We start from the raw sequence: 23112 nt of genomic DNA on the forward strand, positions 1-23112 counted from the left end.
AGTGCAACGCCATAGCCTCTGAGCTAGGGTGGAGGATGGGATTGAGTTAAAGAGCTCGCAATGGCAGAAACTTCGAGAACCACTGCATCGCTGAATCGTCTCGGCGTCGTCTTGTGCAGGAAGCATGGCTGACTACAACTACATCCACGAAGGCTGTCTGGATGTGACGCTGGAGCTTTCATGCTGCAAGTTCCCGAACAGCAGCGAGTTGCCGCGCATGTGGGAGGAGAACAAGATGCCCCTTATCGCTTACTTAGGCGAAGTTCATAAAGGCGAGTGCATGATCCTCTTCATTCTTCAAAAAGCTTGCTGTTCATCATAACGTACGCAATCAACCAATATAAAAGGAAACACTCTGTGTTTAAGCATCCACTTCCACAAATACAATTCAAAAAGCCCTTCACTGCTGTTTACCGTACAGTTATTGTGCTGATAAATCCGCGTTATGACATGTTTTTTTTTATTTAGGAGACAAAACGTTTTTGCTGATTTTAGGGATATGTGGTATTTCCTTGCATATTGGTGCACCGTACTCGTAGGAATGCCGCATAGTTCAACTGGTAATGCATATGTGTGGCTTTGGAGGCGGACACATGACAATCATATCAAAGTTAATTTTGTCTATCCATCGCGTAACTATATCGGTCTAGTGTCGACTTTTCTTTCAATTGGGCGTTGGCCGTGCCTATCGCAATATCGTCAGGTCGTCCTGCTGTATCATTTGCGAGTAATGTGCTTTGATGTGCGTTTCTTCATTCAACTATAGACGCTGTACCTAATGAATGCCTCCTGTATAACTAGCAACTTACGCACTTCAAGCCGTGATGAAGCGCACATAATCTGTCACTGAAAGTACATAAAATAGAACTTGGGTGGCATCTATCCCGTCAATTTTTATATAGTAGTATCGCTTGCCACAGGAGCATCAGCCTTCGTAGATGGCTTCAAAGAAAGTTCACCGACATTTTTTTTTTATTTTGGATGGGCTCTTCTTGATCGAGGCTTTAGAGTTCTATGGTCATATGGTAACGCTACCAGAAAAAAAGTTTACAGCTGATGTCGTCTAACCAACATAGTATTGATGGGTACTCCATGGAATTTCCTTCCTAATAGCGCGCGGCTTCGTTAAAACACGGCTACGTTCTTTTATTGCTATTTTTAGTTATGTTGTGTTGCCGCCTAGACTCGCAACGTCTTTAAAGCAGTTGAGCGCTTCACGCTCACTACTAATACATATTACCATGTCATTTTGACAGCGCACAAGAAAGTATGTCTATTTCGAATAGGCGTGTCACTGTGATGACCCTAATATGTGGGCAAAGGTTCGTGTACTCAAAAGGTTCTGATGGTTCTCTTAGGCGGAGCCTCCGAGAACCCAATTGAGGACAAAGCCGTTCGTTTCGAACACACACACAAATGTTTAATGGAACTAAAGAAGGCTTAAAAATAAATAGAAGAAAATAGCAAACATAAAACATACACTCAAATACACATCAAGACACACTTTTGGGGCTAGTATGGAGCTAAGTGGTGCGCGAGTCCGGGCTTGCCACGACGGCAGGGATACATAACAGTCTCGACGCGGCGACACTGCGACAAGCTGATGAAAGGAGTGGCGCCGGTCTCACCAAAGGTCGTGGTCTACGTTGGTTGACCGGGCGACCGGAGCTGGCCAGCTCTGTCCCGGAGAAGTAAACCAGGCGGCCTGGTGGCACGAGCAGATGGCGGCGGCGTTCTGGCCGGGCAGCTGGGTGTAGAGCTCGGGCGCGTAGCCCGACTGCTCTTGTCCTGCCCACGGGCACAGAAACTCGAACGCCTGCCTCGGGCAGCAGGCGGCACGACAGACGGGGGCGGCGTTCTGGCCTGGCAGCTGGCGTAGAACTCGGGCCCGTAGCCCGACTGTTCTCGTGCTGCCCACGGGCGCAGAAGCTCACCGGCCTTGAGGAGCTGGCGGCCGGCTCAGGTAGACGGGCGACGCACAGGCACAGGTTGGCAGGAGGCCCCGGTCGGGTGAAGACCTGGTAGCTCGGGTCCGGAACCCGACGGCCCGTCTTCAACGCCCGCTCCGGTGGTTGACCTCCTCCTGCCGTCGCTTCCTGGGGCTCTCCTGGCGTCTCCCCTGCGTCTCCCCTGCGTCTCCTTGCGTGTCCTCGCCTTTTGCCAGCGCACCACGCTTTTTCTTCTGATCTGGCCGATTCGGCATTTTCCCATTGGCTGCCTGACTCCCCGTGGTCTTTCCTAATTGGTTGCTTTTCTTCTTTTTGTTGATTTTCATGCGCCGCGCGTTCTCGTGCCGGACGCTCTTCGGCGTCGTTGTTTTCCTTCTTCCAGCATGGAATCCACCTCGGCGCGCGTGCGCTCACTGTCATCTGCTCTTGACCGTCCCGATCACCGCACCATGTCGCGCACCACACATCACAGTCACTAAATCTAGGTTACATGGATTCTCTAGTGCCCGGTGTGCGCAAACATTTCCGATGTTCTCCACAATTTGTATTCTGTAAATTGTTTTGCAAATAGCAGTATGACTGAAATTGGAGCATAACTCCTATCGAGCCAATAGTTCGCGATTGCAAATTATCTTCTTTACGTCTGTTCGAAGCCACAAGGCGGGAGTTGGGACAAACACACGTAGGCTGTCCCTGACTACTAGGCTGGGGAAACACCCAATAGCAGACGCTAAAGCCACTTTGTTTTTCCTGAATTTTAGTTTGAAACTATGATCAACACAACTTTGTTTCTGAGTAATTGATGCGAAATGGTCACATCCCAAAGGTTTTGACCAAAATAAGGATGGATTCAGCAATGGATATTCATGTACTGTGAATAATAGTGAAAAATGTGGCTCAGTGTTTGTTCACTGCACAAAATGTCTTGGTCGGCTGTGGCAGGTGGGTGCTTCGAACGCCACAACGAGATCGCCATCGACTTTTCAGACTGCTACAAGCAGCTTCCGGATTGGTGTCTACCACTTTCAGAGGCACGATCTTTTGACGTGGCTCGCACACACCACTGATGCTTGCTTTACAAGCGCTATATAAAACGAACCAGAATGAAGAATACTCAAGTACGTCCGCTGTTCCAATCATATATTCCTTTTTATAGATAGACAGACCTTGCAGTAACGTAGACGGCTTCTCCCAAAATATACATTGCAACGACAAGATTTTAGCAACGTGAGGATTCTTGGCATTTTTCCGTAAACCGCAATGCGAAGTGTGAGAAAAAGCATTGTCAAAAACAAGTATTGTTACAAGTATTACAATTTGCCTTGCTGTACTTTACAGAGTAGGTTGACTACCCGCAAACATTTTTAAGCAATATATGATAAACACCGCTTTTTATGCGCTGAGATCTGTAATGTTTCGAATTTTTTGAAAATTTCAGTAGTACGAATGGACCTCTTTTGTAGGTTCAATATAAGCTCAGTTAGGTGTCTAGGACCCTAGCTTTGTGAAATCTCTTCACAGGCAGATAACGTAGCCCATCACGAGCAGACAACGTTACCTTTCCTGAAAACTCCATCCAGGCTTATTTTTAGCCGTTCATACAGCGTGTTGATGGTTCTGGTAAAAACATGTCCAATCATGCACTTGGTTGAATCGAGACATAATATTTCCGCTCCGAAATATTGATTAACTATATTTTTGTTTTAAGCGTGGAAAACGAGTTTCCAATGGCGCTCCATATACCTACGTTCTTATTACCGAGCGTTGATCCCCACGAAAAGCAATTAGACGGTAAATGAGAGGTTTACCTGGTGAAATGTTGTCAAATACGCGTGCTGCACAATACAAAACAAATAAAGACGAAAGAATAGCTTTAATGTGCCCCTACACGTTTTACTCCTCAAAATTAAAAACAAATATTGTACTCTCGATCTCTTACATCAGCGAGAAAAGATAACCGAGCTTGAAATCCACAAAAGATAGTATAAAACTAATCCATATTCGCAAAACACCCCATACACGGTGCCCGAAAATTTCATGACATAGTGACTTCAGATTACGAACGTTATTTCAGTCAAGAACCTAAAAAATGTAATTGTACGTTCCAATTTCTTACACAGTTTTTTTTTCACTGTTCTTTAAGGCTGGTGAATAAAACTACCGCCAGCCTGAATTGTTGCTTGATTTCGGCTTCATTTAGAGCATGCTTGAATGGCATATGGAGTGTTAATGATGGCTAGTGCTTTCGGAGCAGCAGTTTTCAACGAGCTGCTTGAACATTGTTTTACACTCCCTCTCCGTGACGCTGTGCCCATGGATAGCAGCGTAGCAAGTATATGTTGGGAACTGCGGACGCCAAAGGGGGAGGGCGACGTGGCCGCAGATATTCCCAGCCAGTCACTCTGTGGTCACGTATGCCCTGTGGGGGAAAACAAATCTCTTACTGAAGAGTGTCGCATAGTCAAGCGGGCACAGAAAGCTTGGCTGTTGATACCGCCACTTAAAGCTACTCTACAATGGCCACACTTCGCGTTTTAGAGTTCTAACTCATCTTACTCCATTTGCTAGACAAACACAGTCACGTGAACGGCATCTGACCACTAGCGCCACTTTGTTCACTTTGTATTAGATGAAATTTGACCATAACCGGTTATGTCGCTCCAAGAACAGATTTTGCGAAATTCAAGACGGTGGCGATCTCCTAGACGGAGCGTCTAAGGTGGCTAGAATAGCGTGCGGACTCATCTCCTCTATCAGACCGGAAGCTGATAACCAGGCTTAAGCGACCTAGACAGGTTGCTCATTCTGGCATGGAGTTATTATTACCACCTCTAGAAGAAAAGCTCCTCATAGCGACCATGCACTGAAACCGTTAACCGCAAGGGCGCGTCCATGTTGCACGCAGGTGAGACACGCAATTCTGACGAGACGCGAAATCAATGGGAGCCAGAGCCTCCCTCAGTAGGACGGCCCCATCTTGTTCAGGTGCCTTCAAACGCGTTCTTTCGCGCACCAAAAATATTACAGTGCTATTTTATAAACACCAATCGCATTTTTCTAAAATGCATACAGAATAAACTTTGCAAGTTGTCCTTATATACATGTTGCCTGTAAATGCTTTTTTGTGCGTCCTATTTTCAATATCTTTATCGTTGCGAAAAGTAGAGCTAGCAACATGGGGATGTCTTGCGGTTGCCATTTTTCTCGCCCAGCTTTTCCCCTAGAGTCGATTCATGCGGCTGGTGAAGACGAAAGTAAACGCATAGGCTAATTGTGCAAGCATGTTGATGCTGAAGGCGACCCGAAACAGCCTTCTGAAGTACCTCCCGCACTCGGCATTCACTATCGGCGAACAATATTAGTATTGGCATTTTTTAATATCATTTACCTCTGTAACATTAGCGCGCTACGTTGAAGATCTACCACATGTTGCCGTGCCTTACGGGCCGTGGGCGAAAATGCGCCGGTCCAATTTCTATTCCCCGCCAAAGGTCTTGCGGTGAGGACAAAAAATGTGCAATAACTGAGCGAGTTGGAAAACCATTCAACATTAAATAATACTGTTTTGGTACCAAAACCACGAAACACAGCTAAACGTAGGTCAAGATATCATTTATTTTCCCCCGCAGGGGCGTCTGCGTCAGCAGGCGTTTGGGGTGTTGCGACACCACGTACCCGAGCACACGAGGGTTGGACCCTCCCGCGTGTAGCCATGCCCTCCCCGTGCCGGGTGTTAGGACCATTAAGGCCCCCGGCGGAGGCAACACACCTCTTTGGCCTCTGCTTCACGTAGACGGCACCCCCGGACTGACCCACCTGGGGGAAATCGGCAGTCGCCTTTTCCTGTCTCTGTCTTCGCACATCTTCGCCTTTCCCTCTCCCTTTTAGTCTTTCCTGTCTTCTTTTTTTCTGATAACTTCCAACATTCCTGGCGGCCAGGGTTAACCTGGTGTGGTATGACCTACCTTGGTTATAACATATATGGTTATAACGACGATGTACAGTTGACATGGCAGGGCTTGTTTCACCACATACCTTGCCTTGTCCCCTTGTTCGGCTCGGTGGTGGGTGACTGGCATCGTTGCTGAATACTCAACATATTTCATGGGAACTTCCAACCCTTTTTCAACCGATCGTCCCTCTAAAAGGGGGCGCACCGATGCTACATTTCAGTTTTCTCTAAAACCCACTCAGACTTTCCCGAAATTTCACGTTGTACACAGTGACAGACCTGACAAAAAGGCAAGAACGATTTCACCATTCATTTTGGCGAAGTATCTCACAGAGACCATTGGAGGCGGCAAGCTGGCCAGTGGGGACCTATTACTTGAACTGAAAGACAAAGCACAACGTGACAAGCTAACGAACCTTGTACAACTTGGAGACATCCCTATCAGTGTAACAGCACACCGAACCATGAATACGGCCAAAGGCGTAATCTCTGACATCGACTTGATGGACTTGACCGATGAAGAACTCCTGGAAGGATGGAAGGATGAAAATGTAATAAATGTACAAAGAATAAAGATAAGACGGGACAATAAGGAGCTGCCAACAAAACACCTGATAGTTACCTTTGGCTCTAGCACGTTACCAGAGACAATAGAAACTGGATATATCAAAATCAGAGTATGACCGTACATCCCCAACCCGCGACGCTGTTTTAAATGCCAGAGGTTTGGCCACGCTTCCCAGAGCTGCCGAGGGTGGCTAACATGTGCAAAATGCGGCAACAATGATCACTCTGCAGATGACTGTAAGGGGGAGCCCCGTTGTAGCAATTGTAACGGTGGCCACCCTGCATATTCTCGATCATGCGCGGTCTGGAAAAAAGAAAAAGAAATAATTACGATAAAGGTAAAAGAAAACATAACTTTCAGAGAAGCACGACAACGCATCTCACACACATTTGCACAGAGCACATCTTTCCCCGAAGTGGTACGTCGGGGGGCAGTACCACAACGGCACTTGGCGGACGCTAGCGCCACGCATAGCGAGCGTGTGGCAACGCCACCCGCCCCCACGGTGGGAGCAGCGAAGGCTGCCCTACCCCTCCCGAATTTGTCCAGAGTGGAGGCCTCTGCTGGTGCTGGCACCAGTCAACCCAGCTCCGAGGTCAAGACTAGCCCACCAACCACCACCACGGTGGGCTCCAAGGCTTTTGTCTTCCGAGACAAGGCCTTCGCCTTGACAAGAGCCCAAGACAAGAGGCCATGGACACAACACCCTGTCAGAAGGCGCAGTTGACGCCTAAGGAGCGGCGCGAATTTGTCGACCGCTCTAGGAAAGACAAAACTCAAATTACAGAGCCTCAAAAGGGCGCTGTAAGCTAAACGATGTACATTCTCTTCGACACATAGCACAAAATTTATTTTAATATGGATACACTAATTATTCAGTGGAATATCAGAGGCCTGCTTTGCAACCTCGATGATGTCCAAGAAATCCCTAATGAACTAACTCCAAAAGTGCTGTGTGTCCAAGAGACTCACTTGAAATTTAAACATAAACACTTTTTTCGTCACTATGTTATTTTTCGGAAGGGCCGCGATGATGCTCTCGCATCATCAGGCTGTGTAGCCATCATAGCTGACAAATCTATAGCCTGTCAACACCTACAGCTACAAACGCCCCTTTAGGCAGTGGCCATTCGAGCTGTACTTTTAAATAAATTGATAACCATCTGCTCTTTATATATACCGCCGCATTTTCAGCTTCACAAACAAGAATTCCAAACATTAATAGATCAGTTACCCGAACCATATCTTGTGCTTGGAGATTTAAATGCACACAGCAACCTATGGGGCGACTCACGCTGTGACGCGAGAGGTCGCCTGATTGAACAGTTCCTTTTTTCCTCAGGTGCATGTCTTTTGAATGGGAAGGAGCCCACGTATTACAATCTGGCAAACAAAACATACTCCTCAATAGATCTTAGCATTGCATCTCCTACTCTTCTACCTTACTTTAAATGGAAAGTTATTGAACACCCTTACGGGAGCGACCACTTCCTTGTAGTTCTAAGCACACCAATGTCTAATGAATGTCTTCCACAATTACCTCGCTGGAGAACTGACTCAGCTGACTGGGAAAAGTTCGAAAGTCTTGCTTCTTTATCCTGGGACGACATATGTGCTTTAAGCATAGACGCTGCGATTGAATATTTTACAGTGTTTCTCCTTGACACCTCCTCCAAATGAATCCCTATAACAAGTGGATTGTCCACAAAACACTGTGTTCCGTGGTGGAACGATGAGTGTTGAAAAGCGCGAAAGAAGCAAAACAAGGCATGGGGTTTACTTCGGGATTCTCCGACAGCAGAAAATCTAGTTAATTTCAAGCAGGTCAAATCCCAGGGTCGGAGAACGCGGCGAGAAGCTAGAAGAGAGAGTTGGAGAAAGTATATATCGGGAATTAACTCATACACTGATGAAACAAAGGTTTGGAATAGAGTGAATAGAATAAAGGGTCGACAGCCTTACTCGCTGCCTTTGGTGAATACTCAAGGCGACAGCATGGAAGACCAGGCGAACTTTCTTGGCGCACATTTGGAACAGATATCCAACTCGTCGCACTATTCTGAAACATTCCAAAGGTACAAAAAGCAAATAGAAGGAAAACCACTAGACCGGAAAAGCACAAAATTCGAGGCATACAACAGACCTTTTTGCATGGCAGAGCTTCAGGCAGCCCTAAACAGCTGCAACAAATCTGCCCCCGGTTCTGACCGCATTCTATATGAAAAGCTAAAACACCTGCCGCCTGAAACACAAAAAACGCTTCTTTGTCTTTACAATTCTATATGGTCGTCCGGCCACATTCCCTCTGCTTGGAAAGAGGCCATCATAATTCCCATATTGAAATCGGCTAAGGACCCTTCTTTGGCAAATAGTTATACGCCTATAGCATTGACGAGCTGCTTATGCAAAGTTTTTGAGAAAATAGTAAACACTCGCCTGGTACATTATCTAGAAATTAACAAGAAATTAGATTCATATCAATGTGGCTTTAGAGAAGGCAGATCGACGACAGATCGACGACAGATCAGCTTGTACGCATGGAAATGTACATCAGGGAAGCGTTTGTCCACAAACAGCTTGTGTTATCAGTGTTTCTTGACATGGAGAAGGCATATGATACTACGTGGCGCTTCGGGATCCTTCGGGCTCTTTCTGCAATGGGCATTCGCGGCAACCTGCTGAGAATAATTGAAAGCTATCTCTCTGACAGGACATTTCGTGTTAGAGTTGGCAACGTGCAGTCTAGACCATTTTTACAGGAGACAGGTGTACCGCAGGGTGGAGTACTGAGCTGTACGTTATTTATTGTTAAAATGAACTCCCTCCACACCGTATTGCCTCACACACTCTTCTACTCCGTCTATGTGGACGATGTACAGATAGGGTTCCGGTCATGAAATGCTAGCATTTGCGAGAGGCAGCTACAACTTGACTTCAATAGACTCTCAAGGTGGGCTGACGAGAATGGTTTTAAGTTGAACCCCCAAAAAAGCACATGTGTCTTATTTTCAAACGGGAGAGGTGTACTACCACAACCAGACATTAACCTTAATGGAGGAAGACTAACTGTTAGCCCTGAACACAAATTCTTAGGTGTTATCCTGGACACAAAGCTTAACTTCATTCCCCACTTAAAATATCTTAAAGAAAAATGCCTGAAGACCATGAACCTCCTCAAGCTGCTCTCTCGAACAACTTGGGGCAGTGACAGGAAGTGTCTGCTTAGCCTGTATAAGAGTCTCGTACAATCACGCCTCGACTACGGAGCCGTGGTGTACCACTCTGCAACAGTGACTGCGCTAAAGATTCTTGACCCAGTCCACAACCTGGGTATATGACTGGCAACAGGCGCCTTTAGAACCAGCCCTGTTGAAAGTCTCTGTGTTGAGTCCAACGAATGGTCCTTACATCTACGCAGAACATTCCTAAGTTTATCATACTACACTAAGGTAAAATCAGACACCGAACATCCATGCCATTCCATCGTTAGCGACCTCTCCGCTGCCAGACTTTACCGTAACCGCCCACTAATTAGAACTCCTTTGAGCCTGCGCTTGGAAGCAATGGCAGAAAAAACAGACATACACTTCCCAGAAAATATTCTGCCTCCCACTCGCCTTCCACCGCCTTGAGAATGGCAGACCATGGATTACGATATCTCTTTTGTTGCAATAACGAAACATGCACCAGAGGCACACATATTATCACACTTCCTCGAACTTCAAGCGAAGTACTGCTGTGCCGAGTTTTATACAGATGCTTCCAAGTCATTTGCTGGTGTCGCGTATGCAGCTCTTGGGCCAGTTTTTTCCACCTCCGGTACTCTGAATCCTAACACAAGTATTTTTACGGCTGAAGCGTACGTAATACTCTCAGCTGTAAAGCACATCACACAAACAAATCTGAATAAGGCCATCATTTTCACAGATTCATTAAGCGTAATAAGGGCCTTAATGAGTTTTCGAAAACATAAGAACCCTGTTTTTAATGAACTATACACACAACTATGCCTAGCATTAATGTACAACCAAAACATCGTCCTATGTTGGGTACCTGGCCATAGGGGCATGAAAGGCAACGTAGCGGCTGACGAAAGTGCAACGTCAGTCATGTGTAATGAAACGGATGCGAATAAACCCATAGCAGCAACAGAACTTAAGCCATTTTTACGCCACAAACTGAGGAAGCACTCGCAGGACCAATGGGATAATGCAGTAGAGAATAAGCTACACGTTATCAAACCAAAATTAGGGAACTGGATATCTGAAAGAACATCAAGACATAAGGAAATGCTTCTTTGTAGGTTAAGAATAGGACATACTTACGCCACTCACTCCTACCTTTTGACGGGAAGCGAACCTCCGACATGTACCAAATGTGGCAAGAGGCTTACAGTTATCCATGTTCTTATCCAATGCACAGAAATAGAGGCAGAAAGAAAAAAGTACTTTCCTTCTGCTTATCTCCAACACATACCGTTACACCCAGCATTCTTTCTCAGCAATGAACCGCTTTTTACTTTTCAATCAGTATTAAACCTTCTAACTGAAACGGACACCTTACAAGTGATTTGGCCAGGCTACTTGTAGCACGGCCTCCACCTGGACGTCGTAGCTGCAACGAAACCATTTTCTAGAGCACGTGTCTCCCAGCCCTTGCTTTCAAGGCCTTGCTGAGGCACTAGTGCTACAGATTCTACATATCTTACTGATCATCCCTATCTCGTGAAACATCTATTGTCATCGGAGACACGATCAATCACTGTCATTTTTAATATATAGATATTCTTATTTTACGACTTTAGAGCGAATACATTTTAGGGCCTTTTACATCTTCATTGCACCACATGCATATTTTGCACTTTTTATTGAATATTTTAGGCCACTATACAGTCGTGTTTTATTACTCCTCCCAGTTAACACTCACATATCATTGAGAAGCACTCATCATCGACTTGGCGCTCTTTGGCCACATCTGGCCCTTGCGCCGATAAACACTACTAATCAATCAATCATTTATTTTCCTTGCTTTATGGCTAGGTCTACGTGCAGGTGAACATTGATAAGGCTCACGTTCCCGAGTTCTGTACCTTATGTAGTTATTTATGTATCTTGTGCAAATATCTGACCATAAAAGCGAGCCTTCTTCCCCCCCCTTATGTTTCTTGTTATAATACACTATAGCATAATTTAAGAACGTATGGAAAACAGACGGATAAATATTGATATTCAATACAGGTTTTAAGAAAGGGAGCAAAGACTGCACAACATCCAATTGGAGTTTATAGTTATTTTCAAATGACGCTGCTCTTGGAAGCCCTTTATATCCACCCACTTGTAACTTGCACCAGCCTCAGCAAATCAGTGACTATAGCGCCCTGCTACCGAGTAGGAGGTCTCCGGTTCGATTCTCGACAGTGGCGGTGGCATTAAATGCACTCGTGTACCAATATGTGGGTAAAGGGCAAAGAAACCCCTGTGCCGTCACCATTGATCCGGCATCTCCCCCCTCCCCACCGCTACGATGTTTCTCTTAACCAATTCTGCAGATTCGGGACCTAAATAAAATTTAAAATTTTTTTTGCGCAATATATTTTCCGAAAGGACAGCTTTGTGATTCTCCAAGAAACCCACTCACATTTGTGGCGAAATGGGTGGTGTCAAGCGCCATCGTATGGAAGAGCTATGATGTGCGTATTATTCGCTTTTAGGATGCGCCTAGTGACGTGTTCTTTTTCAGTCAACCTGCATTCCTAACGTCAATATCTTAAATCTGTACTATCTGACTGACAATGTAGTTCGCGACCCTTCTTAGTATGTACGTAACCAAGTTATCTCGCTTAGCCTAGTCTTTTGAATACTGGTTTTAATATCCGTGATGTTGGTCGCCAGTGTTATTTCACCACTCGTGATTCTTTGCTGCTTTCCGCAGGCGTACGTGGCATCGTAATGGATGAAGAAGGCCGTCCCGTCGCCAGAGCAACTGTGCGCACGACGGGACTCAGAAGTACATTCATGACATCGCCCAGAGGCGAATACTGGAAGATACTCAGACCCGGCAGCTACACACTAACGGTGCGTTCAATCAAATCGACACGTTGGCCTGCTTGAGTTTCTAACATAGACCAGTAACTGCACTGTCGCCTACACGTCGCCGACGTGGCATTCACGGACACACTTGCGGACCGCACTCACTGTGGCGATGGGCGAGGCGATCAGATCAGTCAAAGAGACTCCGTGCAAGGGGGACCTTGCAAGGGCGAGCGTTCTTATAGTGCGGCCCACAATACGGATCGCGATTCGAGTAGGCTTCCCCTTGAAGCGCGTCTAAACTTTATTGTGCACCGGAGGTTCAGGCGTAGGAGACTCTGCAGCTGACATCGGTAATTTTATCGAATGGTGAGAATGCAGTGGGCTTTCTTGTGTCTGAAAATGTAATGCTTTGTCAGCCGTACGCAGCCAATGCAGGCACTGTGGAAATTAACTTTCGTTCGGATTTGAATTCACTAATCGTTCATTAAAAAGCAACCGTTAAAGGAATTTGACCACGTGATTATTTGGAGAACTAAATTAACATTGAAAAGTAGTTCCTTTCCTGTGTGCTCTCCGTGCCTTTCTTCTCTAGTTTCTTCGGCTGAGTGAAATTATCGAGCCCTTCGTTTCCACGGAGCATCTTCACTCATTGCGCCTTGTCAGAATCATTGCCTACCTTGTGAGAAAAAAAAGAAAACATGTGGGCACTTCCGAACAATCAGTGACTGCTACTCATGCAAAGCATCTACGCTGTCAGGTGCTTTTGCCAGTTGTGTACGAAATTCTCCTTGTTAAATCTTGCTTTCTTTCGCGTGTAACCAAAATAATATGTTTGTCTCACAGCATGTCCGTCCCTTGTATTGAGTTCTCAGCGTTCCATTTGCTTCTGTTTTGACTGTACCATTCGTTCGTTCATTCACCTTCTAAAGCGAGATGCAAAATTAGGGACACTCAAAACACTTGTTCGAGGGCCTGTACGAAATTCGTTTCAGAAGGCACTGTGAAGTAAGAAAGCTTAGTTCTCAAAAACAGAAACAAGGGCGACGTTTATGTAAGCTGGGCTTAAACCAAGTCCTCTTGTTCTTTCGCTTTTGATTCCTTTTGGCAACTTTAGAGAAATGTACACTACTGTAGCAGCTTAATTATTTCTCCTTCTTTTGCAGACGCTTGGCTCTGAACAAAACGATTCATATCCATATGATATAACGAAAAGTGACACAAGGGGGAACTGAAATTTTTAAATGACATCCTTACTTGATCGCCTCACTAATACCAGATTATTTATTTTGTTTTTTTCTTCAATAAGAGAAGCGGAAATTTACTTGACCAGGTGGGACTCTTAGGCAGCTCATTAGAGAACACTGAATCCCCGTCAATTTGTTGGTTGATTGCGCAGCTCAGTGTCCTGAAAGAATGTTGGCGTGTAGCGTACGCAACAAAAGTGTAGAAGTGCAGCCGGTTTGGTGTAACACTTTGAAGAATATAAAAGCTCCACAGATGGGACTGAGATCAAGCCAACACAACTTAAGCTCTAGCTTTTCACTCAACATACACTGGCCGAGCGTTTTCCAGTGCAAGTTGAGTTGAATGGTAAAGCTTTTGTTCTTTCGTCTTAATCTCCTGCACGTCCTTGACGCCATGTTATCCACGATAGCGTGAGCATAGGTAAAGACATAGTTCTATGGGATTGCTCCATACAGGGACTGGTATCCCGAATGAAAAATGTGTGTTTTCTATGCAGCAGTGTGCTAGAGGCCATTAGAGAAAGACCACCTAATTCCTAAAAAAGAAAAAAGAAAAGAAAAAGCTGCATGTCTACATTTAATTCGTTCCGATCTGAGGATCAAACGAACGTAACCCTTAGTTCATGCAGCCTCCGCGTTGACTGAGAAAAAAGAAAACGATGCTGCCAAAGAGCAATTCAAGGCGATGATAACCCGAAGTAATATTAAAAACAGGAAACAAAAGTGCTCGGTGGCAATCTCCTTCTGGGGGGCGCTCTACAAAAAGTTCTCGGGTAAGAGTTGGCGTTGGCAGCCTGGACTTGCGGTACTATGTTCTCCTGTTTTACTTGTACCGGAAGTCTTTTTTGAGACCATGCAGAAGTTTTCTTTTAATTCGCCTATCGCAGATGGTGTATTTTTGCCATTGAGCTGGGCTACTCAAAGAGGAGGATACTACTTGCACAAGAAATTGAAATACACAATCAACCAATTAAGAAATAAATAATTAGCTTTCTAATAAATTACATTACGGCACTTAATTCAATTTACGAATCGTATCGGGTGAGTTTGCAAGGCGTTTCTATTTGAAACAAATTTTCCGAATGACACCAGTTTCGGCATATTCGTTCTCAAGGTGTCGGACGAAATAGTTGAGTGATGCAGCTCTCTCTTTCTTGGATCGCGCGTAAACAAAAATGGGACGAATGCAGAAGAGACGTACACAGCGCTGTATGTATCTTCTACGTTTGGCCCTTGTTTTTTACGCGCTGTTATTTGACGGCAGTAAATAACCAACTAGCCTAAATCTCAGCTCCACCGAGGCTCATCTCCTTTGTGCTTAAATGCTTAAAGCGACAGTCCGTTAAAAGAAGTAAGTCAAGCAACAGCATTTTTCCAGCAAGTCTCGCGGCGCATATCTTTTTCCCTCCCTGCCTTTACTATATGATTTCTCTCTCCCTCTCTGTATTGAAACTGGTGCGCTCCCTTGAAGCCGTTCTATGTGGATATGTCTCGCAGGCTAACTGGCTAGAATTCGTAAGTTGGAATATGAGCCGCAGTGGGAAATATTAAGCAAGTTAATTAGGGATTTATTTCTTAATTAGGCAATGATTCACTTCGAACTCTCGTGGGAGTAATGTCTGCCGCTGCGAGTAACCCGGCTAACAACTACAATTATACAGCGGGCCACAATTTCAATGGTCTAGAAAAAACCCCTACAAATATGTGCTGGACTGACTGCACAAAGCAAGGTTTTGACTCATATCTGACTCCTCGACAAATATTTCTCCACTACAATTCCTATATTCGGAAGAAACCTCGTTAGTTTTCTTTCTGTGATTGTTATCCGATGACGTGATATGTCTAATCACGACACCAGTTTGCTTAATATGCACTTGTATCGGGCTGCGCCTTAGATCACCCGTTGAAAGGTCCCCTGATGCACCACCATGTCTGCATACAGCTTGCATAAAGTCATGGTCCCTATAATGTAAGGATTACTTTCATTACATTTTAAAGTTAGAAATCTTTGGGCCGTATCTTGTCCCCAGACAACGATCGAAACCAATTTTGCGTGTCTTTCTTTTGTTTTAAGCGGCTTGCTGGGCACATTCAGGTCACGAATGGCATACGCGCATTAGACTGCCATGGCATTCTTAAAAACAACGAACGCACTGCTTTAAAGGCAAGGATATTCTTTTTTGTAAAATACCTTTCAAGGCCCCTACATGGGGATTGAGTAAGGGGGGGCGAACGCATATAATTTAGTAACAATAGCATATAGTGTGGCGCAACTGGGAGCATGGCCACGCTCGGTGCTGTTAACGATACGCCAGCGAAACGTGGAGGCGCTACAGTCTATAAAGTGCACGGCGCAGCCAGCGTAACGAGTGGCGCCGAACAAGTCCCATTTCAGGACGAAGCCGGAATGCACCATGTGCTAGCTTGGCAGTCTGCCATACAGGTGGGCATGCAGTTAGGGTTCTCTGAACATTGAACCATAGGGAAAGAAATTATAGAGCGGCGAGTTTGCGCTTTTGCTCAAACATTAGGCGCCCGCTCGCCACGCACTTGTGTGCATGTAGTGCTGCAACAGTTGATCGCCGTAATACTGCGGGCCACACTCGACGCGTCGAACAGGGGCTACATTTGCGGCACTCTTGGCGGCACCGCTGTGACACATCCAACTTCGTCACTGGCCGCCTGGTACGCTAGGACCGTCCCACAATATATGCGCTATATGCACCCAAGAGGCGTGGCGAATACTGTTTATGGAGAAATCCGAAAGGGCGTGCGTTTTTAATGCGCACGCATTATTACACCATTCCCCCAGGAAATCTGTCCGTCGGGGTTTCTGTCATTCCGTAGCGCGTAACACGAAGCGCTCCGTAGAGAAAAACAGAATAAACTCGAAAGAAAATAATTGAAAGGAAAAACAGGAGCCGATCGTCTTACCCACTGGGCGAACGGCTCTTGCTTGTAGAAGGTGGATACATCTCGACAGTATAAACTTATTTGAAACAGAACAGCGTGGTGTTCACGGGGACAAGCAGGGAGAAAGGACACGGAATAGCGCTGACTTGCAAGTGAGCGCTCGTTCGTGTCGTTTCTCTCTGCTTGTACCCGTGAACACCGCGCTGCTCTGTTTCAAATATGACCAACTCGCCCAAACGTCGGTTTTAATAAACTCATTGTAGCGCCAGTACAAAACAAATGTCAAAGTAGAACAGTTTGTATTATTGCTCTGTTAAAAGAGTTGGTGATGGTGCAATAAACGCCTTCTCTAAGCCCACGTGTACAGCCGACTTATAGTCTTGTAGACGCCAGCAAACTTCAGGCTTTGCCAAAATTTAATGCCAAACACTCCACTTACCCAGTGCGTTTAAGTGGTCGTGGGATGTGCCTTCCGTTGTGTGTTCCCTCACCGACCGAAAGGCCACCAGCCTTTCAGGGCTCATGGGCTCCGCGTCGCGCAACACAGGCACATAAACAGTCAATGAGTTGATAAGGGTGTCAAGGAGCGATGAGGGGTTATATGGGTGTGATCATGGTTGATAATGGTTATCGCGGATGGGTATACGGCGCTAAACGCTCATAAGGACTTGTTAGCGCAATCCTGATAAGGTTGATAAGGAGCGATAGCTACGCAGACATACGTCACGTCGTATGCGTGGATATGAGCAAGTGGCACAATGCTTACGCCTACTTAGAGAACTGCAGTGTAGTTTCTGCATAATGTTTTACAGTATATTGCTTTCTTATCGCTTACCACTGCCTGCACGTAACGCCCCTCTATCCACGCACCACGCTGCCGCTTTTTTTAAGTAACTTTCGCTATGCGCCGCTGTTCCCTGATTGGCATCTCATGCCACTTTTCCTCAATTTCCACTTGCGGTATTACCTTTTCGGGTTGTTCCACTTCCGAGACTCCTGGTTTCCAAATTTTCGATTGTCGCACGCTCGCACCTCTATGCAGGAGTGACGTCACTTCCGTCTAAAACTAGAAGCAGGGGCTACGCAAATTCCGCTTCACGCCGGAAGCTCAGGAGGTGAGCGAGAGAGGAGCGTGGAGGAGGAGGGTTGGTTGGCGGTTCTAGAGCCCTTTCAAGCATTGAAGGACTCTGGCGGTACTTAAACTGGTCGGCGGAAACAAGTATGGAGGGGCTTTACCTGTACCAGCCGGTGCCGGAGAAAGCGTAGGCGCAGTGTCACTCGGAGAACTGACCAAGTAGCAAAGGGAATAGTATCGGTTTAGAATCGGTACGTAATTGGGAACTCACGCCTCGTAGCAGTAACGTACGGCAGCAGATCACAACATGATGTTTTATTTTGCTTTTCGCACTCTCTCTTCCTTGCTACGCTCGCAGGTCACTGTGCCTGGGTTTCGAAAATTCAGACACTACATCCGTGTTCCTGAGGACGGGATGATCATCGTGAATGTGACGCTCAAGGCACTGCCCAAGGAACACGCAATTTGAAGGAAAGCTTGGAGAGAGAAAAGGCAACATCAAAACTGTTAAATAAAAAAAAGATTGTTCAGTAGGAAACAAGTTTGCGGGAACAAGGTTTCCAGAATGGTCAACTTCAGAACGAGGTCGATTCGTTAGCACCGCTCAAAGGAACAGTATCGTACACAATTTGAGAAAGGTGGCAGTGTTACTTCTAAAATAGCTTGTTTTGCGTCACTCTTACCTAAAGAAATTATAATGCCGTTTCCCTCGTAAAGCGCAGTGGCCGCATGTCTATGAGGGCGAAATGCAAAAAAAAAAACACTTGATCGTACACCTGCCTTGGGCCTACCTAAAAGAAAAATCCTACCTAGTCAGCTTTATTCCAGGGCCCACCAGTACGTCGTTTTCCATAGCGCCAGTGTTGCTCTATGCAAGTCCAATCCAAAAAATGAATCTCTTGCGTTGTTTTTTTCTAATAAAGACACTGCAATCGGCGATATACCGCATCCAACATTTACTTTTGGGCAGATTGGCTCAAAATGCATTCCGCACGCGGTGCGCTAATCAAGCATCACTGACACTTCCATATAGCTGCCGTGTAGTTCTGCCAGTATAGTACTACAGCATTTCAGAAAACTAAACATCATCTCATCTTGCACACAAAAAAGAAAGCCACCGGAATTATTGCATTACACTTGTAAGTGGAGCGTCGATCGTTGCTTGTAAATGAAGAGGGCCAGCGGGAAGGAGAACGAGAGGGGCGTTTGTGCAACATTTGGTGTTCTCATGCTCATACAAATTGGGCAAAAGCCACTACAGCAATTGCTCTATTTCACACCAACATCTGAACCACTTACCTCCCACTTTGGTGCTTAAAATGTAGCTTGTTTTTCGTGTAACGTTGAATAAGGAAGTCTGATCAGTCACTCATTCCATCCTAATCCCTTATTGCTTGTGGTCTTTCAAAGGCTGCAGTGTTGCGGCCTCCGCAATCATTGTCCACTGTCCTTTTTTCGGACAGTAATGCACTTTAAAATGCGTATTTGCAGTAAAATAAGTAAGTAAATAAATAAATAAATGAATAACTGTATAAAATGCTCGTTGAGGTTGAACATGTATGAAAAGAATTGATTCATGTAACGTCAAACTTTTTGGCAGTAAAACCAGACAGAACAGTTCCATAACTGCTCTTTCAATTAAAAACAAATCCCGCACTCTGCTTACGAGCTGCCGTGAGAGGTACATAAGCCGGACAAGACCGGTCCAATATTGCACGCTGCAGAAGCAGGTCACCTTGCTTCAACAAGCACAACGTATCAACCGGAATGAGAAAACTTTACGTAGGCATGATAGCTAAACTGCATGTGCATGCGGTGTGCAAATGTTTTATGGTCGTGTTTTATGCGTCTTTGCATATACGTGCGTGCTAGGTGTGCCGAAGAGCGTCTCTCCACAGGCAGATGTGGCACCAATATTGGCTGTCTAAAGGTGTTTATTAGGCAGAACTCGGAGCAGCGCAACGTCGACGGGCAGGGCAGTCACAGCTTCCAAGCACGAGAGCCATTGCTGAGCAGGAGCGCTCGACCCACTACCGTTTAGAGCCAGTAGCGCTGAACCCACTAGCGTCTCTCTTCGCTACAATCACCCCCCGGGAGCGAGAAGGGAGCCATCCGGCGACCTAACAGCTCGTCACGATGAGCGGGTCGTAGTAAGGCTTTAAACGGTCGACATGGACAATGTCTCCTCTACGGCGGCGCATGTCTGAAGATGGCTCAACTGGTTCGATGACATAGTTCACAGGTGATGCACGTTCGAGAACACGATAAGGGCCTTCATACTTAGGGACCAGTTTTGATGAGAGGCCAGGGGCAGTTAGAGGAATTGAGAGCCACACGAGCGCTCCCGGATCGAAGGTGACCGCGGCAGTGGCGTCACCGCGAGTGCTCCTCTGGCGCTCTTGATCAGCGGAAGTAAAGGCCCGTGCGAGGTCGCGGCACTCTTCTGCATGTCTGACCGTGGCAGAAATAGGCACGCACTCGGATGCATCCAGCCGGTATGGCAGAATGGTGTCAATGGTGTGCGAAGGGTGTCGACCATACAGCAAGAAATAGGGTGAAAATCCAGTGGTGCTCTGCGTAGCGGTATTATACGCGTAGGTGACGAATGGCAGAACGGCGTCCCAGTTCGTGTGGTCGGAGGCAACGAACATTGAAAGCATGTCGCCGAGCGTATGGTTGAAGCGTTCTGTGAGGCCATTCGTTTGAGGGTGGTACGCCGTAGTCGTACGATGAACAACGTGGCACTCTTTGAGAATCGCTTCAACGACTTCCGACAGGAAGACGCGTCCGCGATCGCTGAGCCGTTCTTGAGGTGGACCATGCCGCAGGATGAATCGGCGTAGCAGAAATGGTGCAACATCGCGCGCTGTAGCTGCTGGGAGAGCAGCGGTTTCGGCGTATCGTGTAAGGTGATCTACTGCCACAATGGCCCAGCGGTTACCAGACGACGTCAGGGGAAGTGGCCCATACAAATCGATGCCAACGCGCCCGAACGGCCGGGTAGGGCAGGGTAGAGGCTGCAGACCAGCTGGCGAGTGGTGGGGTGGAGGTTTTCGGCGCTGGCAGTCGGGGCATGAGCGAACGAACTTTTGAATGTAGTTATGCATTCCCCGCCAGTAGTAGCGTCGTCGGAGGCGCTGGTAGGTTTTGAATAGTCCCGAGTGAGCACACTGTGGATCAGAGTGGAACGATGCGCAGATTTCAGAACGCAGGCTTCGAGGTACAACTAATAACCACTGGCGGCCGTCAGAGGTGTAATTGCGTCGGTGAAGCAGGTCGTCTCGAATGGCGAAATGGCGAGCTTGACGGTGCAATGCACGAGTGGCTGGCTGCGAGGACGAATCAGCAGGCAGTCTATGATGGAGGCAATCCAGGGGTCCTTGCGCTGCTCAGAAGCGATGGTCCCAAAGTCGACGGAAGAAACGTCAAGCTGGGATATTGCGCAGCAGGGATTGTCGACTGGCAAGGGAGAACGTGAGAGGGCGTCAGCATCAGCGTGCTAGCGTCCGTTCCGGTACAGTACGTGGATATCGTAATCCTGTAAGCGAAGCGCCCAGCGGACGAGACAGCCTGAGGGATCCTTCAATGACGACAGCCAGCATAGTGCATGGTGGTCCGTGACGACATCAAATTGTAGACTATATACAAATAGGGCCGGCACTTGGTAAGCGCCCAGATGATCGCCAGGCATTCTTTTTCCGTGACGGTGTAATTGGTCTCGGCTTTAGTAAGCATACGGCTTGCATATGCCACAACATATTCAGGAAACCCTTCTTTGCGCTGCGCTAGGACAGCGCCGAGGCCAACACCGCTGGCATCTGTGTGTACCTCAATAGGTGCCGTTGGGTCGTAGTGGCGCAAAATGGGAGGAGACGTCAGCAAACGACGGAGCTTAGTGAACGCCTCGTCGCACTCGGACGACCACGAATGGAGAGGTCCGTTGCTGCCAAGGAGCTTCGTCAGGGGCGATATGACGGCGGCGAAATTGCGAATGAAGCGCCTGAAGTAGGAACACAAACCTACAAAACTGCGCAGTTCTTTGGCGGACGTCGGTTTAGGAAATTCAGCTACGGCACGAAGTTTGTCTGGATCGGGGAGCATTCCATCCTTCGAGACGACGTAACCTAGTATCGTGAGCAGCCGCGCAGCAAATCGGCACTTCTTTAGGTTCAGTTGGAGGCCAGCGTTTGCTAAGCACGTCAAAACACGCCGTAGGCGTTGAAGGTGCGTGGTGAAGTCAGAGGCAAAAACAACAACGTCGTCGAGATAACATAAGCACGTGTGCCACTTCAAACCACGGAGAACTGTGTGCATCATGCGTTCAAAGGTTGCTGGCGCATTACAAAGTCCAAACGGCATGACGTTAAATTCGTATAAGCCGTCGGGTGTGACAAAGGCTGTCTTCGGCCTGTCGACGTCAGCCATGGGTACTTGCCGATAGCCGGAGCGTAAATCTAGAGATGAAAAGAATTCTGCTCCGTGTCGGCTATCGATCGCGTCATCGATTCGCGGCAGCGGGTATACATCTTTGCGAGTGATCTTGTTCAGGCGCCGATACTCTACACAGAACCGTACCGAGCCGTCTTTTTTCGTAACAAGGACGACAGGAGATGCCCATGGACTGTTCGAGGGTCGGATCACTTCGCGGCGAAGCATATCGTCCACTTGTTCATTAATCATACGACGTTCTGTGGCAGAGGCGCGATATGGTCGTTGCCGCAATGGCGGTTGGGAGCCAGTGTCAATATGGTGCGTGACAGCAGACGCCCGGCGAAGGGACGGTTGCCCGACATCAAAAGAAGAACGAAATTCTTCTAAGATGCACAGAAGCTGTGAACGCTGAGGTGGGGTGAGGCCATCGGCAATAGATGAATCGAACACACCTGTGGGCAAAGGGTCCGACGTAGAGAGAGAACCGAGCGTGTTGTAACTGGCGCAGAACGTGTCTTCGGGAACATCCGTAATTTGTACGGTGTCGATCACTTCCACGTGGCCAAGACATTCGCATTGAAGCAGCATCACAGGGTATGGGAAGGAGTTACAGAAAAAATAGCTGTGGAGCCCTGTTTGACGTTCACAGTCGCAAAAGGCAGCAGCAGACTTTTTCGAGTATAAAAGTGGCCCGACGAAGAAAATAGTGCGATGGCGTCAGAGAGGCTGCTGCACTGCATTGACACAATCACTGGCGAGTTGGCAGGAACGTTTGTGTCGTGCCTGACGAGTAGTTTGATCGCAAAAGAAGCATTATCGGCAAGCGTCATATCTGAGATCGGCGACAGTTCTAGTTCGGCCCGTGCGCAATGAATGACGGCATCGTGGCGGGCGAGAAAGTCCCATCCCAGAATAACTTCGTGGGAGCACGAGAAAATCACAATAAAT

At 46.9% G+C, this 23112-nt stretch overlaps 1 protein-coding gene across 6 annotated transcripts in view; it reads left to right on the top strand.

The window, feature by feature from the left end:
• LOC135921217 (carboxypeptidase M-like) overlaps positions 1-18579 on the top strand; it is an 85652-nt gene extending 67073 nt beyond the window's left edge. For all 6 annotated transcript variants that reach the window (XM_065455531.2, XM_070529875.1, XM_070529878.1 and 3 more), the window contains 3 exons: positions 120-272; positions 12401-12543; positions 18092-18579. In XM_065455531.2, the coding sequence (XP_065311603.1) occupies positions 120-272; positions 12401-12543; positions 18092-18202 (407 nt within the window). In that variant the 3' untranslated portion in view covers positions 18203-18579. The remainder of the gene's footprint in view (positions 1-119; positions 273-12400; positions 12544-18091) is intronic.
• Positions 18580-23112: the final 4533 nt, after the last annotated feature.

Source organism: Dermacentor albipictus, unplaced genomic scaffold, assembly GCF_038994185.2.
Source record: "Dermacentor albipictus isolate Rhodes 1998 colony unplaced genomic scaffold, USDA_Dalb.pri_finalv2 scaffold_34, whole genome shotgun sequence".
Classification (NCBI taxonomy): Eukaryota; Metazoa; Arthropoda; class Arachnida; order Ixodida; family Ixodidae; genus Dermacentor; species Dermacentor albipictus.